At 30.0% G+C, this 17,225-nt stretch overlaps 2 protein-coding genes across 4 annotated transcripts in view; one reads left to right on the forward strand and one right to left on the reverse strand.

Annotated features, from left to right (window-relative positions):
• Positions 1-10,343, reverse strand: part of LOC141526177 (uncharacterized) — an 83,275-nt gene extending 72,932 nt beyond the window's left edge. Inside the window, exons 1-2 of the mRNA XM_074241013.1 lie at positions 10,225-10,343; positions 1,145-1,362 (exon numbers count right to left, since the gene is read on the reverse strand). The gene's annotated coding sequence lies outside the window, so the exon portion shown is untranslated. The remainder of the gene's footprint in view (positions 1-1,144; positions 1,363-10,224) is intronic.
• LOC141526182 (uncharacterized) lies at positions 3,786-12,213 on the forward strand. 3 transcript variants are annotated; one of them, XM_074241020.1, is made up of 3 exons: positions 3,786-4,134; positions 11,452-11,651; positions 11,733-12,213. In XM_074241020.1, exons 2-3 carry the CDS (start codon positions 11,481-11,483, stop codon positions 11,904-11,906), a joined length of 345 nt encoding a protein of 114 aa, XP_074097121.1. In that variant the 5' UTR covers positions 3,786-4,134; positions 11,452-11,480; the 3' UTR covers positions 11,907-12,213. The 3 variants fall into 3 exon arrangements, with proteins under 3 accessions (XP_074097121.1, XP_074097120.1, XP_074097122.1); XM_074241019.1 differs by lacking the exon at positions 3,786-4,134 and adding an exon at positions 10,703-10,843 and having other exon boundaries at positions 11,733-12,212; XM_074241021.1 differs by lacking the exon at positions 3,786-4,134 and adding an exon at positions 10,716-10,843 and having other exon boundaries at positions 11,455-11,651.
• The last annotated feature ends 5,012 nt before the right edge of the window (positions 12,214-17,225 follow it).

Consider the following 17,225-nt stretch of genomic DNA (forward strand, 5'->3'; position numbering starts at 1 on the left):
TATTTCATCTCATCTCATCTCGATCTTTTTACTTACAATAATAATAACAATTATTATCATAATAATAATAATAATCACCTTCAACTATAAATTATACTTTAAGACTAAGTCTTTAATACTCTGTATAATTAAGCTGCTGATTGTAGTAGTAAAGTAGCTGATATAAATTTTTTTAATCTCGGATGTGGGCTACCGAAGCACCTTTGATGGTTAACGATATTTTATCTAAGTCTAACGAGTTGTAATATACTATATATACACAGTAATATATCATAAGACCTCATGCCGAGAGCCGGAGTCTTAAGAAGAGTCTAGTGACAACAATAGTTTGATTCTTTTGCTTAGAATTATTCAAAGTTATTTAAACTTTACTACTATTTTTTATAATTTTTTTAGCTGTTAATTAATAACAACTTCACTGGGTTCTCCTTAATATTGTAATTATTCTTACGAGCTGGCACAATAGTTTTTGCAGGCAACTAAAAAAAAAGGCCATATAATATAATGTGCTGGCAGACAGCAGCTTATTCTGCGGTTACTTGATTCAAAAATTAAAAGCTACATACGCTGTAAAAAATTTACGGCACCTTTGGGGTGTAAATCATTTGGTGTGAAAATTACAGTAAGCATGATGTTCATCTTGAAGGTACAAATAAAAAATTTTATACCAGCTATTATAAAATATTACAGTAATAATAATTAAAGGGATTTTGAATTGTTCTAATTTAGATGCGATACAAAATATTTCAAAGCAATATAATGTTAAAAAAAAAAAAAAAAAAAAATTAATAGAAATATTTTTAAGGATAAATTTTAGTAAAAAAGAGGAATTACAAAACCACAATTTGGTGGTGAGATTTGGATTGGATTGATTTCTGTAACAGGGTATCTGGGGTGTGTAGGTTATGCCCGATTGAATTTCAACCGCGGGATCTTATTATCTATATATGTATATGTTTCGCATCAGAAGACTTTTGGTGTTATGCTATCTGATGACTGGACTTAAGGCTTTTGTGCCATACAAGCCCGAGTCTAAGGAGGATAAAACTAAGAAGGTGTATGAAGATGATGAAGAAAAAGGGTTGAATGTATTTTTGGGAAGAATGAACACATATATGTATATAATATATAAGGATGTACTTACCAAAAGTGAACTGTCTCACGAACCTGAATGCACGATGTAAAGCTGATCGTTGGACCAAGACCCAAGACCACCGCAAAAAGTATCGTTCTCTTTAACTTGCTGTAATTCGGGACGAATCCTCTTCCCTGGAGGTTGTTAGTAGGTACGGTGATTTGTGTCATCCTTTCTCTTTGCTCTCACGGGTGCTCTGCACATCCGGCTGCTCTTATTGCTCAGCGCTAGAATAAATTTTTAAAATAAATTAATAAAATAATTTGACATTATTATAAAAATTTTTTTTTTATCTACTTTGAAATAATTTTGTCGTAATGTCTTCCAAGTATAAAATTACATTTAATAATTTTATTCTCAGAAGCCAATTTTACTGACAATTGACAAGACAGGATAATGCAAGAAACGTAAACGTTTAAAGGACTTTGACGCAAGTTAACGATTATCGAATGAGCGGATGCCTCGCCTAAATCCTGTCTGCGAAAACTTGGATACTCACAAATACAAGGGATTTCTCTCAACCGTGAAATCACTTCCAGCGTTAATAAAGAACGAACTATGCTTGCTTTATTTCATTTTTCCTAATAAATGTTTTAAAAAATAAGCATTCATTTCATTATTAGAAAAAAAAAACCAATTCTTTAATTTTTAATTCAAAAATTTAAATAAAAATTTATCTCAGAAATATAAAAAAAAAAAACTTGTTTTTATTTTTTAATAGTACTCTCTCACTTTTAACCCTTGACTTATAATTCATAATCATTAAGAAGAATTTTCATTTTATTTTTATTTGTGTTTTATTTAGTATACTGAAGGAACGTGACAAACGAGAACCATTATGACGGCTTGATAAGGACTGAACAACCGCTTAATTTGAATGACAAAAAAAGAGAATCTTGCGGAAATGTTTTATATACAAATGCATGTTTATAATTTATAAGGCTATTACGAGTTTTTGAGTGGTCATTTGATGATATGCCAGTTTTAAAACTGACATTATATTTGGTCTATACGACCCAGAGCGTCTTCCAAACTGAGTGCTGTTAAGATAACAAAGTAGCTAGAGACATAAACGAATTTTTTAGGAGTCTCCCACTTATGGATTAATTTTATGTGATGTGATGTGATGACTAAGGTTTGTTCATAATATACATATTTACTGCCGACAAATTGATAACTATATTGATAGATTATCTCGACTACTTCAACCATTATTGTCATTATTTTTATTATTATATTATATATACAATTCTTAGTAAAGTAAAACAATGTTCAAAAATAGAAACGACCATAATAAAAAAATTTAGTCAAGGGTCAAAAAGACAAATACCACGAAAAAGTAAATACCTATTTCCGTATAAATAAAATGCATTTGCATATTCTTGCTTATTTATTTACTTAAAGTTATTGAATAAATGTGTTTATAATTATAATTATAATATTGACGTAATTAATTAAATACACACGGGTTATCTTTATGACTTTAATGTAAAATCTTATCGACCAATTGTTTAGCGAATTTAAATATCAAGTCAAATATTTAATTGAAGCAAATTTATATTATTTTTTTATCGATTAAATTACCGTAATAATAATACCTAATAAAAAAAAAATATTATTGTTTAGAATAAAAATAAAATGAATAAATGAAGTTTTTAAAAAAGTTCCAAGTCAGCGGCATTAAATAAAATTTGACGTTAAATATTGAAGGCAATAAATATTATTTTTTTCAACCCCCGTTACTGGCTCGCAGTATTTCTTTGTCTTATATTATTACGGAAATAGAATTCTCTGCACGCGGCTGCTCTCCTGGATGTCAGATGCAGGCCATTTAAATTTGCTACGGCTTTATGCTATATGTATACACAAGTACTGAAGTAAAATAAAATTAATAGAATAATAAAAAATAAAAAATAAAATGAAAAAGTAAAAACTATAAACCGAGAGCGAAATGAAGATAAACTTTTGAAAAAAGAAGAGTATGAGGAAGAGGATAAGAAGGAAGAGCAGAGTAGAGGGTGAGTTCCCTGTTAAATCTTATGCTTATACTTAAGTCTTTTCTCAAGTCGTCTGGCACTTCCATAAATAACTTTCTTCATCTGTATTTATTTTAACCACATGCACCAAATGCATTGATTAAACAATTCTGCAAAAAATTTGCTCAAATTTAACTTTGTTTTCATTTTTTAGAATTGAAATTTGTCAAACATGTCAAAATGTTTAAAATTTACAACAATTATATTAAAAATTAATAAGAATATCAAATAATAATGACCTGATGACTCAAGTTAATATTATTGATACGACTGTCCCATTTCAAAAACATCAGATTAATTATTTAAAGTATTGTGAAAAATTACAATTTAAAAAAAAAAAAAAAAAAAAAAACAGTTTTTAAAATATCTTTTCACTGTGTTTCGAAATAGAACAATCAAATGGTATCAACACTTGACTTATTTTTTTGTTAATTTTAATTAGGTAAAATATTTCTTCCATGAAGTCATTTAACTATAGTCAGATAACAAATTAATATAGATAGCAGTCTTATGGCGATGATACAATAAAAATTTGCATAAATAAATTATTAGAAAGAACGTGCATGATTCATCGGTGAGAAAAGAATTGACAAAACAGAAGAATTATAAGGTAATACTATAATAGTAAGCCGGATAAAAAAACAAAACTGTCGAGAAAATTAATTAGCAAGTACGTGTCGATTTCACGACGATTTATCAGTGGGGCATAAACTAGTGTATTGCAATCAAAACGTTGCGCGAACTGACTTGCGCATAATGCCTTAGATTATATCAAAGTATTCAATATAAAATCAGAGACCACGCGGAAAGTGTTAGACAGGTCCGGGCTTCACAATAGATATTGCGATCTCGGAGTTTTATTTTATCTAGTACAGTGCAAGTGTTTTTTTTATTTTTTATTGTACTCTGAATTTTTAAAAAATTAGTGATCATCATTCAACATCTATCCTTTTCTGAAAATTGGTAAGAAAAATTGATTGATTAAAATTACTATTTAATAGGCTAACTTTGACCTTTTGGAGCAATTTAAAAATAGTCCCGTTTTTTTTTTTTTATTTTTTTTAAAAACAGAAGGCTGTTCAATTTCTAATTTGTTTCTTTTTTCCTGCCGACAGGTTTGAATTGACCTCATTGACCGTAAATTTTTTTTTTTTACCCAAGAATCCAATTTGAAGGATATTATTTTTCATTAGAATGAATTAAATTTGTTCTTGATAAAAAAAATTGATCATAGAAATGTAAAAATAATTTCGAGATAAACCGAGAAAAAAATGATTAAAGTAAATCGTGACTGAGCGGGAATTTTCTGTTAATGACAATAGCCATTGTGTAAATAATTAAAGTCTTACAATAACTGTTTTGTTTTCTATTCTATTGCTATTATTATTATAAATGTAAAATGTAAGTGTCGTAAGAGACTCTTAGCACTGTGCATGCATTGTTGTAGCTTACAGTTTGGTATAATTTCGCTCAAATTTCTGTAAGCATGAAATTTAAAGCCATAAACTTATATTCTCGAGGATCTATTGTTTGAGCCATGAGCCTCGACCCTGGTCATGAATGAGCCCGCATTTGCGACGGGATACACGCGGTTTCTTTTCGCGACAGACTACATACGAGTTTACGTGTGTAAAGATATTTTGTGGATATATATATATATATATATATATATATATATATATATATATATATATATATATATATCGGTGTGTATTACATCACGAGGATCCTTTTGCCAGACTGACTTCCGCGAGTACCACAAACGGAAGTTGCTTTTCCACAAGCATCCTCTCAGATTTTGTTACTTGTGTAACTCGTCCAGTTTAGGTTTTATTTTTAAATTATTTATAACTTTGTTAAATATATTATTTAATAATCTTAATTAAAAGAGTCGATTCGTTAATTCATTTTTTGGAAATTTCTTATTCATCCAAAATAAATTGATACTTCTTCAACCAAAAAATTTAACATCAATACTAAAAGTTTTTCAACAAAATAATATACATTCGACTGAGGTAGATCAGCAATTTAAACGATTGTATAAAACTTCTCACGAGAAAAAAATTAATGAATCTGAAACCCTCGATTCTTTTTCGTTCCCTTGAACTTTCCCCGCCGAAAAGGTATCTTTGAAGTGAAAGTACTATAAATAAATCATTGAATTAAATTTTTAAACTTTTTCTTTAATTTAATACCAAAATTAACATAAGTGGAACGAAGTAAACGTTATGTTTATGCATAATTGTTTCTACACAGTAGACAATAAAGTTTTATCGCCTCTAAGAGCATGGTTATAACTATACTAGTGTAGGGTCGTAGATTTAGCGTAATGCAAGATTTTAAACCGGAGCTGGAGGCTCTGCTCACTAGAGTATTTTGTAACAAAGCATAAACTTTTAAAAGTATTAATTTATTTTTATTGAAGCAAATTCAACCCTGTATACATACATATAGATACACATGTATACATGTACGGGATAGTTCCTTTCAGCAGGTATAAATAAATGAAAACATAAACATATTCAAAATAACACAGCCGAGATACAGACGTATATAATCAGGCAGAGTACTTTTAGCCGGATGATTTGGTCATTTGTTGGTATGATGCCCAGAGCGATATATCCTCGAGGTCACAAAACCCTGGAGAAGGTTTCTAAAGCCCGCTGAGTAATTTTCATCATCACGAGAGCGGTAAAATGCTCTTGCTATACAATGCACTTGTATTGGCTCATGAAACGACAGAACTCGTGCAGTAAACGCCTGCAGAGATCATTTTTCTCAGAAAGCATTTCTTCACAAATTTCTTTTCCTTTTTGCTCTTTATTTTATTTTATTTTATTTAGTTCTTTTCCCTTTGCGATTCCCATATTCCCTCCGTACCCGATCTCTTTACTGCCATCAGTTAAATATTACCTTGAGAGTTCAACAAGAAATTTACCGCAATTTACTTTTTTATTTTGACCTTTCGTTCCCCTTGTGTTATTTTTCTCTGCTGTAAATAATGTTAAATATCGTAACTATACGAGCTCGAAAATATTTACTGTCAACACCGCGGTCGCAATTGACGCTCGCTTTTTCCCTTCATTCGCGGAATTTATACGGCAAGTATAAAATGCGAGTATAGTTTACTAAGATTAATTAAAGCGATGTATTTAATAAATAAGATTAAATTAAATGTGTTTTAGTAATTTAATTCAATTGCTCAAATATAAAACGGTCCACTGTATTCTCGTTCGCGTACTGACCCCGGGCAACATCACATCAAATGTATGAGGTTCAATATTTCTTTTGCAAAATTATAAAAAATATCATCTATCAATGCTTCCATTGAATTCACGGTAATTATTCTTTTTTATAATTAAAAATAGTCCATAAAAAATGATGATATGAATGTAAACATTTTGGAGATTAAAAATTTAAATACATTCATATTTTGACAGAAAAACGGTTAACCTCACAAATGTCAACCAGTAAAATGAAAACATCCATTAGGTAAATAATAAATCACTGTCAAGTCATCAAGGATCATTAACACGTTAGAAAATTTTGACAAAAATTTTTTTTACCTCCATTTTCTCTCCCGCCTCTTCAATTCTAAACCATCGGACCCCAAATAATTTCCCAAAACACTTGAAAGTAATTTAGGATACATAAAATTTTGGAAATTCGTTAAATTACTCTCCATAAAAGATGTAAAACCTTCAAAATTCAAGATAAACATTTGTTTCTACCATAGAATAAATAAAATTTAATTAGGATACGATATAAATCTTGAAGGATAGTGAATAGTGACAGAATTAATATAAACATATGTGAAAAATATTCGGCCCTTGACACGAGGAGCGCGTGGTGAGAGTCGTTAGTATTAGTTGACACCGAGATATCATTTTCTTTCCTGTCTTTTTTGGTAACTGCATGTATACTCAAAAAAAACATCCCTTGACTTTTGGCGTGCGACGGGAAGTGCCCGAGTCAAGGAACTGTCGGAGGGTGAGCCACTTTTTTTGAACCAACACCGAGTATAGGGGAATGATAAATGTAAACACAATTAAAAATAATTGAAAATTTTAAATCTTAACGAAGCCCATTGAAATTTTTAGCAAAAAAAATAACCAACTATCCGCCTGATTGGATCAGAGAATATAATAATATAATTGTGAATAAATTTAGGAGCCAATGCCCCGATAATTGATAGATTAAATTGGTAAGATTAAATAGTTTTTTATGAATTTTTTTTGGACTGATAGATGATGTTTATTGGCGGTGTGATAAATGATAAATATGTACGTTGAGATTTCCTTGAGAATATATTTCAAGGTTGGTGAAGTAGCAGGAAGGAACAGTTGGCCCCAGATTCACTAACCACATGTCCACGTCCACGTCTCTTATTATATATTATACATTACATTATATTACATTACGCATTAGTATACTAAAGACGAGGAAGAGTTTTAAAATGCCATCAACCATCAGAGTGCATTTATACACGTGTAGTAGATACGACTTATATTAATTTTTTCATCGTCACGGTTTGTGGAGGAGCAAATGAATAAACCGTTCATTCACTAAATTCCTCATGCACTTGACAGTCGTTTAATCACCCTGATTTTTAACCTACTCAATCAAAGCTGAATTTCCGTTTTTTATTTTTTTTTTTTAACTTGAGTTGTTATTTTCCTTCTATAATTATAGTATTTTTTTTTTTTTTTTTTTTTTTAGGAAAACACAATTTTAAGTCGGAGGGTGGATTGTGAGTTTTTGATCTGTTCTTCAGATTATTACAACGAAAAAAATTATTTATTTGTTTAAAGTATTTACAAGTAAAATTTTACTAGAATTTTCAAGAATTGATTAATAAAAAAAATTCTCTAATTTTTATTAAAATTGTGTAAATTTATTTCCCTTTTTTAAATTAAAATTTTTTTCAAGAGAACTTTCTATTAAAAAATCAAATAATATTTTTTCTCATTGTCAAATGAAGTTTTAATGATTTAAACCATGAAATATTTATCTTTGAATATTTATAAATAAATTCAAGTTAAAAGACAGTACTAATGTTCTTTGTAATTTAACACACTGCAGAACGTGCATTACACTCTCGTCGAAGGTATATGAATAATTGCATCTTGTATTTATATTTATGTTTATATAGACATATGTATAAATATAAATTTACAAGTTTAATATTTATGGCTGTCCTTACACGTATGTTTTTCCCCCGAGTATGTTGCATTGTAATAATAGAATACTTGCTTGCAATTAGAGAAGTAAAGCGCGAGAATTAATGTGCTTATTATTACCCTTGTGAAATAATTCATTAAGAAATTATATTTATTTCCTCTATTTATCTGTCGAATAAAAAAAATCAAACGTCAATGACCGATAGCTAACTAGTGTTAAAAATAAAATTAAAAAAAATAAATAAATAATTAAGATCAATTTAATCATAAAATCTTAATTAATTTTTAATTATTTCGGCTCGTGGCTTGGTAATAAATTTTTTCAATTATTTTTGTGGCTCATTTGACAGTGATTAGTTTATTCGCCTGTGGATGTGATTGATAAAAAATGTTTATAAATAGGAAACAAGCGATTTGAAGTCTCATTGTAAACACGCAAGCTACGCTCGGTTAACGATACTATGAAGAGACTGCGCTTTGCGGTCAAGGATTCTCACGTATATTTCCGTTGCCAAGTGGATAAAAAACTATCATCTTCAAGTATTATTATAATTGGTTATAATTTATTATTACTTATCGTTATTGTGTATTGAATATAATTGATAAAATAAATTAAAAAAAATTTTTTTGAGCAATTAAATTTAAGAAAATTGACAAAATTTTTTTATGAATTAATTTTTCAGATATCAGTATCGTTATTATGATTATTGGTGTCAAATTTATTACAAAGATACAAAGTATCCATCAACAAATGACTTGTGGTATATTTATAAACGTACTGCAACATATAATACACCACAACACGTTGTGGATGCGGTGTATACGCTCTGTGAGAATTTCTTTATGTCGTACTTCTCACTACGCTCAGGTGAGCAGTGATTGACTTTATAAAAAAATGTTATTAAGAAAAATATTATAATTTTTTTAATTAACTCAAAAAAACATTTTTTTAATTCAACATGAAACTTTAAATAAAAAATTTGTGATTATGCTGAAGTTAGTCGAAGATAATCATTTTTTATATCGATAATCAAATTAAATTTTTACAACTTTATCAAATTGGACTTTTGGACAAACCAACAATAATAAAAAAAATTTCCAAGATTATGAATTAAACAAGAGTCATGTAAGTAAAAATCTAAATTTGAGGATAAAAATCTTTCGTAATTTCAAAATAAAAGCCTGCATGTAATATTTTGATTTTTTCTATGCGTTGTATTCAACAACAACCGGATCCGTCCACAAGATTCATCCTTTGGTGCATACGGGAGTAGCCGTTAGTCGAGAATCTTATTACGCGGTCGTTCATCCCATCGTATCGCGTCTATACAACTCGCATGCATATGAAAATTTTCGAGTTTACTTGAATGTACGCAACTCGAGATCGGCTTTAGCAAAATAAAAAAATCTTTTAACCTCAACTTAAACTTTATTTTTTAAACACAGCGTTTAAGAATAAAAATAAAAATATATATATGTAACGAATAAAAAAAGAAAAAATGAGACGTACATAAAGTGGAAGCTTAAAGTTGAAAAATAATTTTTAAAAATAGTCGGCTGAGAACCTGAGCATAAAAAGCATGCACCAGAGTACGATAATGTAATGAGACAGGATGTTAACGGTACATGATACCAGTGACTATGCATGGAGTATAACTCGATCATTTCTCTACTGAATAAATAAAAGTATGCATGTACGTTGTACAATGCATACTCACTAATACCAGTACTAATACTAATACTGATACAAATACTATTAAAGTCGTGAAAGAGTATTGCAGTCAGTCGGTGCCTGGATCTAGGCTAGTCGTGTTACTAGGCTGCATTTGCAACCATGCAAGTTACTGTACACTAGTCAAGTATAAACTCTTACCTTGTCAGTCGTACTTCAGCCTCCAACGGAAATACCACAGCTATCTCTACGTCTATCCAGCATAACAAACATTTTAAAATGTATCGTCGCTGATAAAATTATAAATAAATAGTTTGTTGACCACGATGACTCATTCATTGACTGGAAATCTGTAACAAGAAACTAAGCTGTGAAATTTTCATATAAGGGATTTAAATTATCAGTAAAACGTTCGTTTAATTAACCAGCATGTTTGTTAAAAGTTAAAATTTAAATTGCAAAAAATTTATATGCAGAGTATGACCAATTGATAATACAAATTTAAATGCCGAAAGGATGACGCATACGCAGTAGTGACCGAAAACAGTACTGACAACCTCGGTTGCGCAGGCGTCCTAAAATTCATACAGGGGTTGTTGCTCACCCTCGCGTTTATTAAATTATTGATTCGCTTTTACCAATGTCGCGCTTCTAAAAAATAATACCGGACTTTGGTTAGCCGACTGAACCAGAACCAGTAGCTTGTAACTCAAAGTTATAGTTCTGTTCGCGTTTAATAACGCGACTACGTGGCCAAGTGCATCTGATGAATCATCCGCGACCTCAATTATTCGCAAATACTGGATGAGTACTTAAAAAAGTGAGTTATTTATATTATTTTTTAATTTTTTAAATGTCTCAATACTTATTGTACAAAGAACCGGCTCGAAGAAAATAAAGTAGGTACATATGTTTTGGTAAAAAAAAATTGATTGATCAATTACAAGTACTTGGATTGTATGAAAATTGAATGATAATTATGGTATTTTAGAATAATTATCGCGACGTGATTTTTGAAAATTTTACATTATATTAGTAAAGATAATTATTTAAATGAAGAGTTAAATACTGTATGTACATTTTTCGTAATAATAAATGAAACATCCGTTAAACGGTTATGAGAACAGCTAGCTCCAAATTAAATAAATAGAACCCGTTGTCTTTGTCTTGACATGTGTGTATTATACACGTTGTATATGTGCTGCCTATTTTTTTTATACTTGACTTTGGCGTCGTACTGTCTGATATGGCACGTACCAGCGTAATGTTTACACACACAACGCAAGTGTGCTCTGTTGCTGGTCACAGCCTTGATAATAATCCACTTCGATGCTATTTTATCTATAATATTTATATAAACATTATTACATCGTCTGTCATTATGTTACATTATTTTTAATTTATTTGTTGCGTTTGACTTATGTTTAGAAGTATTGAATTACGTGGCTTAACTGGCAATGGACGGGGACAAATGCAATAAGAATACTGATAAGACTAAATTACAAAACGTAAGAAGGAGATTATTTACTGATGCTGATGATAATCGAGAAAATAATGAAGAAGAAAAGACTACTCAAGGTAACGATGACAACTTAGCTAATAGATTAATTGAAGAAACACGTTTTGAGGTACGTATTTATTTTTTATGCTCTAAGCTATGTTGATTTCGATAATATTATTTTATTAATTATAATAAATTTATTCTGTAGGCTAAAGAACGATGGAATTTCGATTTCGAAAAAGATGAACCGTTAAACGGTCAATGGGAATGGGTAAAAATAGACGAAGAATTTTCAGATCGGAATCCACCAGCGTTAGGAAATTCCCACAATAACACCAGAGATAATTTACAAGAAGAAAAAATAGACAACAATAATCATTAACTTACTAACAGACTGATATTATGTATTACTGTTTTTTTTCTTTCAAATTCCATTATTTATCAACGCTCTAAATTTAATATCACCTGAAGCTAAGTTTTAAATTAATTAAATTGATAATTAATGAGTACTCTATAAACCAATTGCAAGAATTTTTTATAAATAATTGGTACTCTAGTCCCTTGCAATTTTATTTACAGAGTATTTAAAGTAAACTCGTGATATTTTATAAAAATCAAGTGTAAATCTTAAAAAAATATTTGTTTAACAAAAATAGTGCAATTGAGATTCATTTTTAATAAATATATATAAACAAAATTTTTAAAATAACATGTATCACATCTGATTTCATTTAAACAGGAAACCTCATGTAATTACTTCCGTAAACATATTCCAAAACCGGGCCCAAATCCTAGATTATAATGTTTCGTCACGACCTCACAGAATTAACGGTTTTTCAAACAAAAAAAGGCCCGGTATTTTTCCTCCTAAATTAATGTGCGTAACAAACATGTGAGTTTATGTTACAATGTAATGAATTTTTGTTAGAAAAGAGAAGAGTTTAATATGAAAGATACTACGAAGAAAATTTTAATCGCGTTGGAGGTTTCAAGTTGTGTGCGTACGACCCAGTTTACTACGATACGTGTAGTAATGCCTGTGACATTACTATATCATTATATACTATATATACTACATACTACAACTAAACACAACCAGATACACATATGTCGTTATAATCTTCTTTACTTATTCTTTTTTCATCTCATACTCAGTTCACCGTCTGTCTACACTTAAACTCATAATCGTCCTATCTTAAAAACTCTAAACATTTCGTAACATCAACATATTTTTTTTTCAAGATCTCTACCTCAGGGTCAACGAAGGTCACTCCAGACTAGAGACTTCGGACAATTCTGTTTACATTTTACTGCTTAAAAATATCTAAATAATATTTAATTGTTCAATTTAATACCGAGTAAAGTAGAGAGATCTTGTTACTGGATTTATTTTTTAAAAGTAAAATGAAACCAGTGCATCTGGTTCTGTGGTATTTTTTGGTACTTACTTACTTGGTAAAATAAAAGTAAATCTTGAGATTTCTGTGGGTTAAGATTATGCCGCCACCATTTGCACTTCCGTTCTCATTAATTCCCACAGAAGTTCCACAATCACTTCTGGGTTCTCTTTAAAGCTCACCAACAAAAGATTATTCACTGATTTTTGTATTTATCCCAGTGTCCATTCTCCATCAAAAGTAATACTGTTTTCAAGTTACAGAAAGGAAAACCAGTCCGCCAACAGTTGACCCTGAAAATTAAATTATTTTAGCTCACGTTTGATAAAATGATACAAAACAGGTTCTATTAGTTATAGTTATAGTTAAACTTATAAATATGAAACAGGTACATCGATATCACTTGCGTCTATTTAGTTTTAGTTTACAAGTAGTAAACAGTAATGGGCATTAGCTGTAAAAGCGAAAGCGTACATGCTTTCAGCGTTCTATTCCCGTTTATGATATTATTGTGTATATAACATGTTACATCATTTTTTTTTGTCTACCTTGAGCCCGTTATATTATAAAACCACACAAGATTAATTTATGTCATGAATTACAGCCTCTAATGTTATGTTTAACTGGTGTACCTCCACGACGCTTTATTTGATAAAGCAGCTACTGTATTCAGTAAATTAATCCTTCTACCTTCTACTAAATTTTTTTTTTTTATTTTTATAAACTTCCTGCTTGAAAAAACAAAATATTCAAAATTTCCCGCTGAACGATACTGCTGCCGTCTATTAAAATAACCGCCCCCGCGCGATCGGGATCGAGCTCGCAAGAACAAGAAAGAAGAAGAGAACCGAAAGAATCTAGCAGGCTCGAACTCGCATCGCTTTTATGCTGTAGTGTTTTATAATAAAAATATGTACAGAGATAGTATGTGCTCGTACAGTGGCTACGATTACCCACATGCATGTTCATCTATCTACAGTACACTCCACAAGAGTTTTTCTCGATCCATCATACAATACAATGTATCATATCATATGTATACACGCTGCATGTATCATTAAATACACAAACATTGTGTACAAGTAATATTAAGTTAATATAATAAGTAAAGACTTGTTACATCTGTAACTGAAATTGAAATACAAAGAGTGAGTCCAAGATGCGCACTTAACTCACGAGATCTACTTTCCCGCCTCATATATTATTGTATATATCATACACATATATTTATGTAATATTATGTAAATAGCAACTATGGCTATCAAGTAAATTGATAATTAGTAAAAAATTTTCTCAGCAAACATTTTATTCTTCTTTGTGTTGAGTTTATAATTGTAACTTCTGCGTGATAACTAAAATGATAAATTTTATATTAATAACTTGGAATATTATTTTGCTAATTGATTATTATTATTATTTATATTTATATATTTATTTAAATATAATTTATCATTTTTCTGAATTCGAGGGTGACACGAGTGTCAAACGGACAAGATAAATATGCAAATACGCGATGCACTGGTTGCGTAATCTCATTTTGTTGATAATTAAAACGGGATAATTTATTAAAATTTAAATTGGATATTTATTTTTTTTAGTTGAAGCTTTAATCGCGGATTTAATGGTTCAATTATTGAGATTAAAGCAGAATTCGAACAAGAAACAAATGTATAAATTGCTTAGAGTTAATTTTAAAGATCACGGATTTTTATATTTTAAATGAAAGAAATTCTTGCAGAGAAAATATTTTTTTTATCGTGTATCATTTTTAATTAAACATATATGATTATTATCTTAACTCTCCATGGGCTAAAAATATTTTAATCAGTAGACTAATTTGTTTATGTCTGAATAAACAAAAGAAGTATTAAAAGAAAAATTACTTTAAATATTTGTTACTTAAACATCGTATTTTTAAAGTAATACTGAAAGTAACCGACAATTGTGTCTGTAAAAGTTTGCTTGTTTAATAATTATAATAATAATAATAATAATAATAATAATAATAATAATAATAATAATAATAATAATAATAAACATCTCAAAAGTTTTGCAATTCTCAACAATTGGATGCTTGAAAACTTTTTTTTTTTTTTTTAAATTTAAACAATACATTCTTAAATATCAGATACTTTTAATTAATTTTTTTCATCTTATTTGCGATAAAAGTAACAATAAATATTAGGTTATAAATTTTTTGTCCTATTAAATTATCAGTGTTTATCACTAACATTGTTGTCATTAATATTTACATAACATTTTTTATCGATATTTATATCCAGTGGCTATGTTGCCAATAAAGATATAAAAATAAAAAATAACGAGGATATTTTATTGACCTAAAACCAACGAAAAATATAATTTAAAAAGTAATTTACCTTCATAATATCTTATTTTATTTCTCTATTTTTTAAATAAATTACCGATGATTAAAAAAAAATGGTAGGTCAACGCATACGTATTTAATGACGCCGTAAAAAAAATATATAATAATATCAATGTCTTTTTCTCATCTGAGTTATTTATTTTAAAGTAAACTTTTACTCGGTTTGAGGCTCAGCGCCCTATCCACTCAGCTTCGTTCATCTTTTTCTGTTTTATTACGAGGATTGAGAGTACGCGATAATAATCGTGGTTTTCATTTCATCTTTACTTCTAGTACGTAGCATACAACTTGTATGATACAACGTACAATAGTTTGGCTTATACATATATACGTATTTACAGATCTCATGTGCTTTCGCGGAGTGAAGTATACACAGCGGGACATTGGAAATGGCGGTTACAGCGACAGTCACCGAGTAGCAACGAAATAAAATGAGTTCAAAAGAAGGGGTATTGCGCATGCGCGGTCAAATTCAAACGGAAATAATCGAGACCCCCCGAATTCACCCGATTAAATCCGAGACTCGCGAGGAGTTTGGACGCTTGCAACAAACACGGCTAGTACCAGTCGCTAGAGAGCGTTATACACATATGTAACGCAGGTACGCGCTCGGTACTTTGTTGTTTTTACACAATTCACCTAGAGTACTTTATCATAATAAAATTAAATACAGTTTGTTAATTAATAAACGTTACCCACGCGGCGAGTTTAAATACTCTTGTTATTGTTTTCTGGATGTGTGTCACCTGCTACCAACGTGCTCCAAAATTAACGCGGGAAATAATTTACTGATTATTTCTGGTTAACTCCAGCTAAATTTATTTTTAAAATATATTTTTGTTTATTGCTAGTGACTTGTTTATTAAATTACCACCACTGGGAAGAAATAATATCAAGTGTCACGGGCATTGTGCAATCGATTTGTTTGGATAGTAACAATTGTTTTCAATTAAAACTCAATAATTTAACAATTATTGTGCTATTAAAATTGTTAATATAATTATTAATACTGTTGAAATTAAATAAATAATAAAATTAAAATTTTTTTACCATTAAAATAAAATAGTGTGTTTTATGTGATGAAGACTCCCGCTTCTATCCAGCGTTTCATTTTCTAGCACGTATATGATTCCCAACCCATTCTCGATTACCAATACACAGGCACAAGTGCGTGCAGCGTTGCCGGATTTAAATCCTTCACGAGTTGAGCGGGCTCGACGCCGTTCTCTTCAAGATCCGCTACACGGCGTTGCCAAGAGGATTATTGTAATTTATAAAATGGACATAATATCTGTGTACCGCTGAAATTAAATTTTAAATGGGAATCTGAAATAAAATAAATATAAAAATAAAACGTAAGTGATTTGATATAAATAAAAATATAAAGTTATAAGTTTAAAAATTGTGTATGGAGTTAAAAGAAATATTTTTATCAAAAAAACTAAGTTTCAACGTTTGCCAGGTACACTTAAGTGAAATAAATTTTATAAAATAATTACCCGTTAATTATCATAATATTTTGTGTGAAAATTTTAATAAATTACGTTGTGGAAATCAGAAGAGAACGTGATAGTTTTCTCCCGCCTTTGACTTGGATTTAGTATTGTACATGTGCTGGTAGTCATCCATCAATACATCCAAATATTGTGTGTGTGTGTGTAGATTGACGAAGACGACGTCAGAAACTCGTTCGAAGCCACCAAGAGACAGGGAGTACGCCGTTGCCAAGTTTTAATAAAGGTTGCGCGCGCAACATACGCCTGAGGCCACTTTTAGCGTGTGTTGAGTGTGTGCCGGTCCGTGGGTGTGAGTGTGTAGGGAGAGAACACGCCTTATAATATATCAATGTGTTGGTAAGTGCTGGTGGTGTATGTGGATATCACTCAGCCCCAAGAGATTCCAGGAAAACTGTCCTCGT

Source organism: Cotesia typhae, unplaced genomic scaffold, assembly GCF_013202065.1.
Source record: "Cotesia typhae breed Kobodo isofemale line unplaced genomic scaffold, CoteBio_Ctyphae contig_33, whole genome shotgun sequence".
In the NCBI taxonomy this organism is placed as follows: Eukaryota; Metazoa; Arthropoda; class Insecta; order Hymenoptera; family Braconidae; genus Cotesia; species Cotesia typhae.

Coding starts and splice junctions, on each gene's coding strand:
- LOC141526182 (XM_074241020.1), top strand. CDS start 11,481: ATGGACGGGGACAAATGCAATAAGAATACTGATAAGACTAAATTACAA. Junction 11,652..11,732: donor TTGAAGAAACACGTTTTGAG/GTACGTATTTAT, acceptor TTTATTCTGTAG/GCTAAAGAACGATGGAATTT.